Consider the following 12224-nt stretch of genomic DNA (forward strand, 5'->3'; position numbering starts at 1 on the left):
TGGTGGCAGGATTTGCGCTCCGGCTACTGTAAAAAACTTACAAAATGCAAAGAAAACTGAAAACCCACTCCGTGTGAGTACCTCCTGTGCAGCTTCCCTTTGCAGGGCAGCTCACTCGATGACGGGATTGGGGCAAAGTCTTCAGGACCCCCATTCATTGATGATAGGAGGAAAAGCACAGGGTAACCTTCCTGGATCGAATTGCGGTGGTGCTGAGGTATTGTCCACAAGACGGCGGTCTCCTGGCATTAGCCTGAGGCAGTCCCTTCGGGTGGGTGACTGGAAAGTCCTATCCCTAATAGAGGATGATCACCTGTCTCTGCTGTCATCTAAGCTCCAGCATTTCAACATCGGTATTCGAGCTCTCTCTGGGGTTCAGAGACTGGATAGTGGTGAGATTGTGGTGGGTTGTTACACCTACTACTGGTCTGGTCACTCTGATGGTTACCATACCCAAGGGGTGGCTGTGGCTGTGTCCAATAAGTGAACTCCCATGAAAATTGAGGTAACACCGATCAACAAGCATATTATGAGACAGGATTCATCACACATTGGGTGTCATTTCCCTGATCTCTGCATATGCTCTGACTGAGGCATGTGATCTCACTGTGAAGGAGGCATTCTATGCCACGCTCAGGTCTGTGGTTTATTTGTGCCCTGGGGGAGATACTCTTCTAGTCTTGGGGGGATCGATGCATCAGCTGGTACTGATAGGGATGATTATGAGACATGTGTTGGTCCCCATGGGTCTGGAACTGGGAACCAGAACAGCACAAAGTTCCCTGGCTTTACAATAAGTCATGAACTTCGGGTGGCTGGTTCGTGGTGTCAGCACCCAAAGGCTCATCGCTGGACTTGGTGTTCCAACACTGGTGGTGTGACAAAGGAGATTGACCATGAGCTCGTTGATGGGTGCTGGAGTATGATTCAGAACTGCAGGGTCTATCAGAGTGCACATTTCCTCAATATTGACCACATACCTGTTATAGAAACTCTGAGGTTTCAGCATAAATCCATGAGAATGGTGCCATCCGAGCCTAGGCTGGATGTTCGCAATCTCAGGGATGAGAGTTTAGCTGATATGAGGAGTTTGTGAACAGGGTGAGTGGGGAGAGGGGGAGGTTGGGTGCTTTGGGGAATCCTGAAGAGTTGGGGAGTGCCTTCAAGACAACAATCCTTGATGTTGCTGGTGGATGTCTTGGAACCCACTGTCAGACTAAGAGGAACTGTGTCTCCCAATGGATATTGGATACCATTGATCAAAATCACAGTGCCAGGCTGAAAGGCAGAGCTGAGCTGTTCAGGGTATTGAAGCATAAAACTGTACATGCGCTGAGGGTGGATAGCGAGGCCTATGTGCAAGGAATCTGTGAAGAGGTAGAGCATCACCTGTGGTCAAGTGATTCTCATCCTGCTTACAGAGAAATTTGTGCATTGCATTCCTCTTAGCCGGTCCCTCGGTGTACTGCAGTAAGAGCAGAGGGTCGTGGGTGCTTGACAGAGGAGTCTGAAGTGAAGGCTCGCTGGGCCGGTTATTTAGAGCGGCTGTTCCAGGCTGACCAACCAGCTGTTGAGATGGACATAAGGGGTGTAGCTATCCTAATTGCTGACCCTGCAATCAACTGTGAACCACGTTCATTTGTGGAAATACAGGCTGTGGTGAACCAGTTGAAAGGGGGTAAAGCTCCTGGTATATGTGGCATCCATGCTGATTTTCTCAAGGCTGGTGGAAATGCTGTACTTGTGGCGTTGCATGCAGTTTTGTGCTCTGCCTCGAAAAAGGCATCAACCCAACTGACGAAAGAGGGACGTTGTTGTCCCTCTCTGGAACGGGAAAGGTGATTGCCAGGAATGCAATTGCTACTGAGGGGTGATGCTTCTCTCAGTGCTGGGTAAGGTCTATGCTCGGATAATTCTTGATAGGGTTTGCCACCATTTGCCTGAGCAGCAGCACCCAGAGCAATTGGGCATTACACCAAATAAGTCAATGATTGACTGTGTCCTTGCTCTTTGGTTCCTCACTGAACACAGATGACAGTTTCGACAGGGGCTGCTCGCAGCCTTTGTTGATCTGCGCAAAACATTCAATTCAGTGAATCGGGATGCCCTCTGGAGGATTCTTGGTCTTCATGGACTGCTACTAAAAATGATCAATCTGATTTCTGAACTGTACTCTGGTACTTCGAGTCGTGTGAGGTGTGGTGGTTCCATGTCTGACTTATTTCCAGTTGTTACTGGAGTTCCTCAGAGGTGTGTGTTGGCCCCCACACTTTTCAGCACTTTTATGGACTGTATTATGGGGAGGATGTTGGCGAGATCAAGTTACAGTGCATCGTTTGGGAATATCAAGATCTCTGACGTTGATTTCACTGATGATTCAGTCATCTTTGTGGAGATGCTGGATATCCTTATGGGGGCCCTCGAGGCACTGAATGAGGAGTTGGAGTCACTGTGATTCCGGGTTTCCTGGGTCAAAACTACTCAGATCCAGGCTTTTTGACATCTTGGATGCTACTATCTTATCTGTACCTGTTTTGTAGTGAGGATGATGAGGTCACGGAGAGATTCACTTACCTTGGAAGTAATATTTATGTCTCCATGTGTTGTGACCCAGAGGTCAACAGACGTCTGATTCGGTCCTGGGGAGTCAGGATTCACTGGATCATGGGGTGTGGTGCTGTCGGTACCTATGCAGGAGGACGAAAGTCAAATCTTTAAGTTATCGGTACTTCCAGTCTTGCTCTACGGACGTGAGATTTGGACTCCGACCTGGGATCTGAGATGGAGCCTTAACTCCTTCGGTACCAGGTCTCTTCGGGAATAATTTGCTGTTGCTGGTCAGACTTTGTGTCCAACGAATGGTTGCTGAGAGAGACTCAGACGGGATTTGTAACCTGTATAGTCTGTGAGCATCAGCTGTGGCTCGTTTTTCTGAAGCTGACCCTACTTTCCAGATTCTCTCAGCAAGGAAGCCTCGTGAGTGAAGGAGGCCAACGGGCTGATCCCGTACCTTGTGGTTGCAGCAGTTTGATCGGTATCTAAAGGATATTGCGATGGGCCAGGAATTTGCCTGAGGATGGCCAGATGGAGGCCCCTGTAGTATGAGCGGAGAGTGGTTGTGGCCACATGCTGCTTCAGTGCATGCTCCCATAATTTTCCTGACCTGGTACTCCAAACAAATTAAAAATTGCCACCACCTTTGGTCAAACATCAGGCCGAACCAGCTTGTTCATTACATAATTCGGCCAAAAACTTTCTCTGGCCACAATAATGTGGGAATAATTGGAAACCTAAATGAAGTAGTAGTAGTAATAGTAGTGGTAGTAGTAGTGGTGGTGGTAGTAGTAGTGCTTTTGTTCGAATTTCCACAATTCTATTTAATGTCACTTGCTCTCCTCACCCCTGTTAGGACACAGTCAGGACTGCAATAGGTAAGTTGGAGCATTTTAAGAGAAAGCAGCACCAAGAGAGACCGAGATGGAGGGGAAGAAAGAACGAATTACCAAAATAACAAATTTATATGAATAAGAGCAAAGTGCCTTGTGGAGAGATATTACAAAGTGCTTCGTTTGTGGTCCAAGTTTCCTTAAAAAATTGCACAGTGTTACCATCTTCTGCCGCCTTATATTCTGAGACGATGCGTGAGCGAATCAAGCCTTTCAGGCTCACAGCACTGTGTTCCACCACATTCCTTTCAATTTTTGCCTTCCTAGTTTTATATATTTCCATTTTTTCACAAGTTAAAATACAGTAAGTTGACAAGGACAAGTTAAATAAATTCTTGAGGGGGTTCTACTTGTCCGTAGGCCCATTTTCACTGCGAGTTCCTCTGATGAGAGAAGGCCTCTCTTCCTATCGTTAAGAAGGTCTCTCACTGTGGATATATTACCAGTCAAGAGCTTCCTTCTTAATGAGCATGAAGCCAGGGCTAGGCCTTGCAGAAGTGGGTTGAGAAAGAATGGTTCTTCAAACAAATCTTTGCTTGGAGCAGGATCTGCTCTTTTATGTCAGCAACATGCCAAGGTCTTGATAAAAGAGAGGCAATGTCCAACTTGACAGGTTGTGTGAAGTAATGGTAAAAATATGCTTTTCATCCCCAAGATTTAACACTGCTGAAAAAGTACGACACCAATGAGAACCAATGCGGTGCAGGATTCGCATACAGGTAGCGTTGAATGGTCTTCAGCCTAAATGTGTGTTAGTGGCTTCGAAGGCAGGGAAAAGACTGTCCACCTTCATCCAAGGAACCCAGTGTTTGCCATTCCAAAAGTCGTCCAACAACTTCCTCTGCATCTCAACCAGAAACTCCTCTGGAATGCTTATGCAAGACATCTTGAGCATCAACTTTGGAATGATAAATTGTTTCATGAGGAGTGTTTTCCCTCTCAGTGATGGGACTTTTAGCAGCCCACTCCAGTCTCTCAACTTTGCTTCTATCTTGTCCCCTAAAGTGTTCCAGTTGACAAGTGGTGAGCACCCACTTGAGGTGGACAAATGCACCCCCAAGCATTTTAGCTCATTGCAACTCCATGTCAATTACTGAAAAGGTTTTGGGAACTCTGTGATCTACAATGGTTCAATCAGAAGCCCAGAACTTTTCCTCCAATTTATTGTCACAGACGATGCTGTCGAGTGGACTTGTGGATAAACGGCTTGCATGTCCCTTGTACTGCTGGCAAAAACAAGGACATCGGCCGGATAAGGGACATCCTTGTTTTATTCCTCTTTTGAATGGAAAGGGGGCGACCAAGTGACCATTGACTTTAACTAGGAATTCTGCTGACAGGTACAATGTCTGGATCATGCCTATGTATCTCCTCCCCAACCCAAAAGTTAGCAGGGTCTCAACGAGGTAATCATGGTTCATTTGGTCAAAAGCTTTCTCTTGATCCAAGGAAAGGAATCCAATTTGAGTCTGAGTCTTGCCCGCATACTGTATTACATCTCTGACCAGGGATATGTTGTCATATATTGTTCTGCCAGGGATGGTGTATGACTGGTCAAGGCTGATTAATTTTGGTAACACCAGTCCCAGATGATTTGACAGCATTTTTGCCATAATTTTGTAGTTCACGCACAACAGAGATACTGGCCGATAGTTCCTTATGTCCCTCAAGTCACCCTCCTTAGGAATCAAAGCCAAGGTTGCTCGCCTGCAAGACAGTGGCATTTGGTCTGTATCACATGCTTCCTGAGCTACACTAAGGTAGCCAAGTCCGATCAAATCCCATACTTTGGTATAAAATTCACAAGACAAGCCATCCACTCCAGGGGACTTATCCAGCGACAGACTATGCAGAGCAATTGTTAATTCTTTCAGAGAAAATGGAGCTTCTCGTCACTCTCTATTCTGGAGTCACTTCAGGGAGGCCGTTTCAGCTTTTTACCTGAGTAGAGTTGAGCATAAAAACATCGAATTCATTCGTGAGCACGCTCAGGATCATTGAGCCAGGAGCCATCTTCCGCCAGAACACTCGAAATCGTCCTAAGTCGACCTTTGCACGTTTCCAAAGTTTTGAGATAATGCAGAGCATATTCATCCTCAATAAGAAACTGCAACCGCGAGTGAACGAATGCTCCTTGTGTCTTTATACGACTACATGCTTTGAGGGTGCTCTTCTTTTCCTCAAAAGCACGCAATTCAGCAAGGGTGAGCATGGTCAAGCCACACTCAAGATGCAACAATTCCTCTTCGAGCTAAGCAATTTCTACTCCATTTGCTTTGCTCATTCCATGTGAGTATTCCTGGCATAACATTTTCAGCCGTGCTTTCCCAACGTCCCACCAGAGTCCAAGTGAACAAAAATATCCTTTTCTATCCCTCCAAGCTTGCCAAAAGTTGCAAACGTTTAAGAAAAAATATTTATCCTTGACTAAGACATTGCTAAGATACCAAAACCCAGTGCCATGCCTTGCCTCAGCCAGAGAAAGCTTAATCCAGGCCAGATTATGATATGCAAAATGTGCAAATGTTATACCGGAGCAACTTACACTCCTGCACCAACGATGAGACAAGTAAAATCGGTCGAGTCGGGATTGTGAAATATTACCACCCCTGATACTAGTGTAAGTAAATGATTTATCTGTGCGGTGCTGTACATGCCAAATGTCTCTCAGGTTGAACAGTGTTGCCACTTGTTGTAATGCTTTAGCAGAAGGACTGTGTGGTTCTTTACCCACTCTATCTAGGGAGGGATTGAGAGTGCAATTAAAATCCCCTCCAAGAATCACACACTCTTCGTCAGGCAAGGTGAGCATGAATCTCCGCATGTGATCAAAGAACCGCACCTTTGCAGCTCCTATACATAGTGCATAAATGTTGACGAAGTTCACAACAAAGTCTTCAAGCCTTACCTTTACATGTAACAAACGACCCAAACTGACTTCATTTACAACAAGTATTTCAGGTTTCACACTTGGCGAAAAGAGGATAGCCACTCCGCAAGATGTATTCCTGAGGTGACTGAAAAAAGCCAATCCTTGCCATTGATTTTCCCATCGAAGGCAGCCTCCTGGGTTGTGTGGGTCACCTGTAGAAATACTACTCCAAGTTTCTCCTTTAAATAGAATGGCAGTACTTGGTGCAAACGAAATGCATATTTACACCCGGTAACATTTAGTGATCCCAGGTGAAGACATAATGCTGACATTATATATAATGAGAGTTATAAAAGGAGAAACACAGTCTAAGCCAACTCATGCTTCGCCCCATAACTTCACAACTTTGCAAGAAATTTCCTGGTTCGGACTTTCTCAGCCGAACCTGAAGTCTTGCTATTTTTGTCCATCTTTCCTCAGTATATGCAGCGAATGCACGAGTGTTTTGTAGTCTTTCCACCACTTTAAAGCAGTTTCAACTTTTGCTTTGTTTTCAACAAAGTGCAAACTTTGCTCAGTTTCAACAAAGTGCAAACTTTGCTCAGTTTCAACAAAGTGCAAACTTTGCTCAGTTTCAACAAAGTGCAAACTTTGCTCAGTTTCAACAAAGTGCAAACTTTGCTCAGTTTCAACAAAGTGCAAATTTTGCTCAAGGAACTCTAATATTTCATGGCTGGGAATACACGAATGATGTCCTGAGGGCAGTTCCGATTGAATGCCCGTTTATGATCCTTGATCCCCTACCCAGTCACCGATGTTCTCCTCATCTTCGCTGTCTGGGAGCTCATGGTCTTTCTCCTTTGGTACATCTGCAATGTATGACAAAACTTCTACCTTTTCGTCACTTAAAACTGACTTTGCACCTTCTCCTGGTGACACAGAGGAACACTCCGTTGGGAATAACAAAGCAGTCCTTGCTTAATCGCTTTGCAAAGCTATAGGGATTGAAGATGCTTTGATGGTAGGGACAGGGAGATCATCCGTTTGAGGTGCTACGGTAGAACTGTGCTCGACTTCGCTGTCTACATCTACAGTACTGTGGACGTTGTGGCAGCACTCGAGACCTCGGTCAGTGCAGGTAATGCCTTTGTCGCATGTAAGACCGGTACCTTCTGCCTGTCTGTCACAACAAGAAGGGGTTCTGCAGTATCTTTTGATGCTTCAGTGGTGGTCCTTTCATGCAGAACTGCTGCCTTGGATGCATCGATCATTGAATTATGATGAATCGTCATTTCAATTCTTGTTGGATTGTCTGGATGTACTTTGTTTGTGACAGACATCTCAATCTCATTTGACTCTGACAGGTCAGGAGATGCCACAGAATCATTCGTCATTACCATGTTTCATGGTTTGTCGTTTGCGAAGTGGGATCATGGGAAGTGGGAAATCGTTTGTTTATGGATGATCCATCTTTCTGTTCACTCCTCAACAGGTCTTTGGGTGCATCTGGCAGCAACGACTTCCCATGATATGTAACTTCAGGAACAGCATCTTCCTCATGTTCCATTTGCACCAATTGGGTCACAATTTCTGTCTCCTTCAAAACACTTGACGTTGCGGATTGCTTCAAGTCCTTGTCAGCTGCATTTTCAACGTCAGTTCGATCAGCAGTCCCTTTGTCTTCTGGTTTTGATTTTCTCTTCTACGCTCTCTTCCCCTACCCTCATTGTCTGCCATTGATCTTCAGCAGAAGAAAGGCCAGGATGAGAAGACAATACAGAAGCTTCTGGAATGATACATGTCTTTTCCTTAGGCTTGTCAAGGTACCAAGGAGTAGAAACTTCTTTTAAGATAGTAGGGCAATCTGCTCTCATGTGATCCTTTGCCTTACAAACAAAACAACAAGGCTCATTAGTCATATAAAATATCTTGTAACTCTTCCCTTCAAAAGGAATAACAAAGGATCCCTCACATTCCGTGTCATTTCTCAACTCTCTTGAGACATATCTTTTGAAAGACAGGATATGACGTGGGGCAGGCTCACGATAACCTTGAGACACAGGCCTGATAGGTGATCTTAGCACTCTTTTTCTGAACTCCAAGAAAGGCAAAACTACATTATTGGCCATGAAAGGAGGTATGTTGGACCAGGTAATCCATGTACCAAGACTCCAGAGCGGTTCAACTTGTACAAATAATCCTCCCACAACAATCCATTTCTGTATCGCCTTATTTGCTTCAGCTTCGGATTTGAGGAAGAAAACGGCCCTGCCATACATTTTTGAGGCAGCAACTATTGTTGATGGGCGAACAACATTAGCCAAATTGCCTTTACATATGCTTCCATTTGGATAGCTTGTCCCATATCACATCTCACTCCATGTTTCCTTGTCTACGCCTTAAATGGATGTGTAGAGCTGCTCACACTTGCTTGGCCAGAACGGCTCGCAGCAACTCCAGCCCATTCACGATTCATAGGCATGTTTATAGTACCTAGATATATCTTTTACAAACAAAACTGCTCAAGAAATAAAGGACAGTGTCATTAACTTGAAGGAAAACAAACATTGAAAAAAAAAAACTTTTTTAAGAAAGCAAACCAAACGTTGAAAAATGCGGTTTGTAAAGAAACTCGTTTGAAGCAAACAATACTCAGCTCATTCACAATCTTGTGCTAGTAAGCACGGTAAAGGGTCATTAAGCAAAAAATAAAAGGAATTCAAAACGATATTTTATCGATAACGCCACAGGTCTGGCGTAGCAAACTAGCCCAACACGGGCGCGTCTGTGCTGTGCAGCTAGGCCTCAACACAAAATGTCTAATTAAACAACCAAAACATGAAAATAAAATAAACAAATGAACCAACTCGGTTCAGATAACCAAAACAAAACAAAAATACAAATAAAATCGGTCTATACACGTCCAGAATATGGTTGTGGACGCACGCACGCATGGACACGAAAATTGAGACGAAATCCATAAGCCTCCATTTTGGACTAAGTCCAATGTGGGTTAAAAATGTTTTCAGTGGCTTCAAAGCAAAGTGGCCTCCACTCCACAGTAGGATGGCCAAGAGGTATGCCGGGTACCTTTGCAAGTACTAAATAATTGCATGATTCTTGTGTACTAAAAGCCGTTTCCTTAAAAAGCTGTGGCCTGATTTATTCTGTCTGTTCTGATTGCGGCATATGATAACTAAGGGTTAATCGGGCTTGGTAAGCACTAATAATGATTACCTAACTGGTGGTCCCACTCGGCCGACTATTTGAGATTGGTTACATAATCATCGGTACGGTACACACTCATATTCGGGTTTTTTCGTGTGGTCACATGACTTTGGGCGTGGGACCCAGCGGAGAGGTCTGTGGTGACTGGCGATTATGGTCTTTTAAAGACACACCGTCCTCTCGGAGTTATCTAGAGGCGACGTCCGTTATTCTGGTGTCCTTCGGGACCAAGAGCCGTCACAGTAGTAACAGCCTGAAGCGTGCTAAATTCCCAAAATAAATAAATCCTGCCACATTTTGAAATTGATATGAAAACAGATTGTCTGAAAGATGAAGGAGTATATTAAAGCCCAGCAAGAAAAGACAAAACACACAGTGTACATTGTGATCAGAGAGAGAAAACAATAAAGGAAATCTGTTCCCATGTTTCATGAAATCACTAAACTACTGAAACAACCTCATTTACCAAGGCCCTTCACTTTGAGTGAAAATATTTGAATGGCTATTAAACTATTGTTCACTCAATCTTTAAACGATTTTAAAGAGGTGCTGATTCAATCTTTCAGGTACGAAGCGACTCTGTGCCAATGTGAAGGAGATGACGGGAAAGAAGCCTGGTCTGTTTCTCCAAATATGCTGGAGATTTTTAACCCCTTGCATCCTCATGGTAACTCAACGGAGCACATTTATTTATTTCAGTCACAAAACATGAACGCTATTCGTAAACATTTCATCTTGATTGTTCTCATTGTACTTGTTTATGATGATTTTCCTCAAATTGTCTTAAGATCTTGAAACCCTGTATTTTGACAGTCATAAATGTGGGAAGAATGCCGGTGGGGTGCTGGTGGGGTGAGTGGAGAGTGGTTAACTTTCAGAATTGGGAAGGCCATTTGACCCATCATGTCAATGCCACAACCACAAAACCACAAACCACCTATTGAAGGTCGTGCTTATTATTCAACAAACTCCAAGGAGAGGATATGGTTTGGAGTAGCTGCACACTATGGGCTGATAGTTTAGAGATAACGTAGTCAACTATGATCTCTCTAGTCTGGGCTGGAATCCAGACCCGAACATAATTGAGTCAGGAATCTCCCATTCCCCAACAATGAATGGAGGCCCTCAATGTCAGACATCATATCAGGACCGTCTCTCAAGATGTATCTTGAGCTTTCAATACAGTCTGGCACCCCACATTGTTCTCCAAGCTCTCTGCCAATGGCATCGAAGGCCGTCTCCACACATGGCTTACTCACTTCCTCAACTCTCATAATCAACATGTGGCTCTCAACAGAATCCTTTCATCTCCTCTCCCTGTTAAAGCCAGAGTGCCGCCAAGGTAGTCTTCTCACTGGGCCTAGTCTTATTCCTAATCTTCATCAATGATATCTCTAAGTCTGGAAAATCCTCTATCTATTTGCTGATGACTCCCTCCACCCTCTGCTGTGACATCCCTCATCCTTCATATAGGCAAGCAGCAGCCTCTTCTCTCTCTCTTCAGACATTGACAAAATCACAAGCTGGTCAAACTCTTGAATTATGTTTTTCAATCCTGACAAATCTCACTCAGTCTCTCTCTCCGAAAGGACCATCTGGCAAACCCTCCCATCTAATTTCTTAACAACCCTCTTGAGGTAATTCAGTCATTCAAACTCCTGGGTCTCATTATCAGCTATGATCTTTTTTTGGCAAACCACACTTCCAAGTTGGCCTCAAAAGCCAGTTGCCAACATTGTATCCTGCGTCGTGGAAAGTCTTTCCTTGGCACACCTGAACTACTATCCATCGACAAAGCCTTCATCCGCAGCTCAATGGAGCACTGCTCTCCCCTCTGCACTGGGTGTCCTACCTCACACCTCCCTCAACTTGTTTCCGTGGAAATCAAAGCCATCGGGATCGTTGGAATTTCCCACGATGAAGCATGGGCCTATGGTGATAATTCCTTTTAGCGTGCTGGTTATGATGGTGTTTAAACCAGAACAAAAGAAATCTCACTCACATTTAAATTGCAATGATGACGTGTTGTCAATGAAGTCTGGTCGATAATTAATCAGACCTAATTATGAGATCCACACAACGCACTGTCCCGTTGTCCCGCTAGACCAGTGGTTCTCAACCTTTTTTTTCCCCATGCACCCTTTTCAACATCTGTCGGAATGTCATTCCCCCTTTCCAAAATTCTCTGACTCAAAAGGTGCATTCCAAATAATATGCATATAACATTGAAAATATTTTATTTTTTCTATATTACGACATATACATTTACTTGGATTATTTTTATAGTGGAGTTTTACAAATTTAAAAGCAATAGAAAATGTTGATGGATTTTAAAACTTGAATAAAAGTAGTTTTTTATTATATTCATAACTAATTACTTTACAGACTAAAGTTACTGAAGCATACTTAAATAAACAAAAAGTTCAATGGTATGCCAGGGTATTGTAATTCATTTTATTCTGATGAAGATTACCATCAATGAGAAACCTGTGATTGTTTTTTCTTCGACAATTCTTGGATACGCAGAGGAGTGCTTGAAAGGGCACACCGTAGGCCATTTTCAACCTCCAATCTATTTCGTTGCTTCGTTTTCATTTGCAACAGAGTTGAAAAGCCTGACTCACAAAGATATGTCAACACAAATGGAAGCAATGTATTTTCTGCCACTTCTGGGTAGG

The 12224-nt window shown here is 43.9% G+C and overlaps 1 protein-coding gene across 4 annotated transcripts in view; it reads left to right on the forward strand.

The window, feature by feature from the left end:
- LOC147011065 (sodium- and chloride-dependent GABA transporter ine-like) overlaps positions 1-12224 on the forward strand; it is a 133369-nt gene that overhangs the window by 116384 nt on the left and 4761 nt on the right. For all 4 annotated transcript variants that reach the window (XM_085859603.1, XM_085859604.1, XM_085859601.1 and 1 more), the window contains one exon: positions 10113-10213. In XM_085859603.1, coding sequence (XP_085715729.1) covers positions 10113-10213 — 101 coding nt within the window. The remainder of the gene's footprint in view (positions 1-10112; positions 10214-12224) is intronic.

This window comes from Eptatretus burgeri, chromosome 16 (genome assembly GCF_056783735.1).
Source record: "Eptatretus burgeri isolate ZD-2024b chromosome 16, Ebu_testis_v1, whole genome shotgun sequence".
NCBI lineage: Eukaryota > Metazoa > Chordata > Myxini > Myxiniformes > Myxinidae > Eptatretus > Eptatretus burgeri.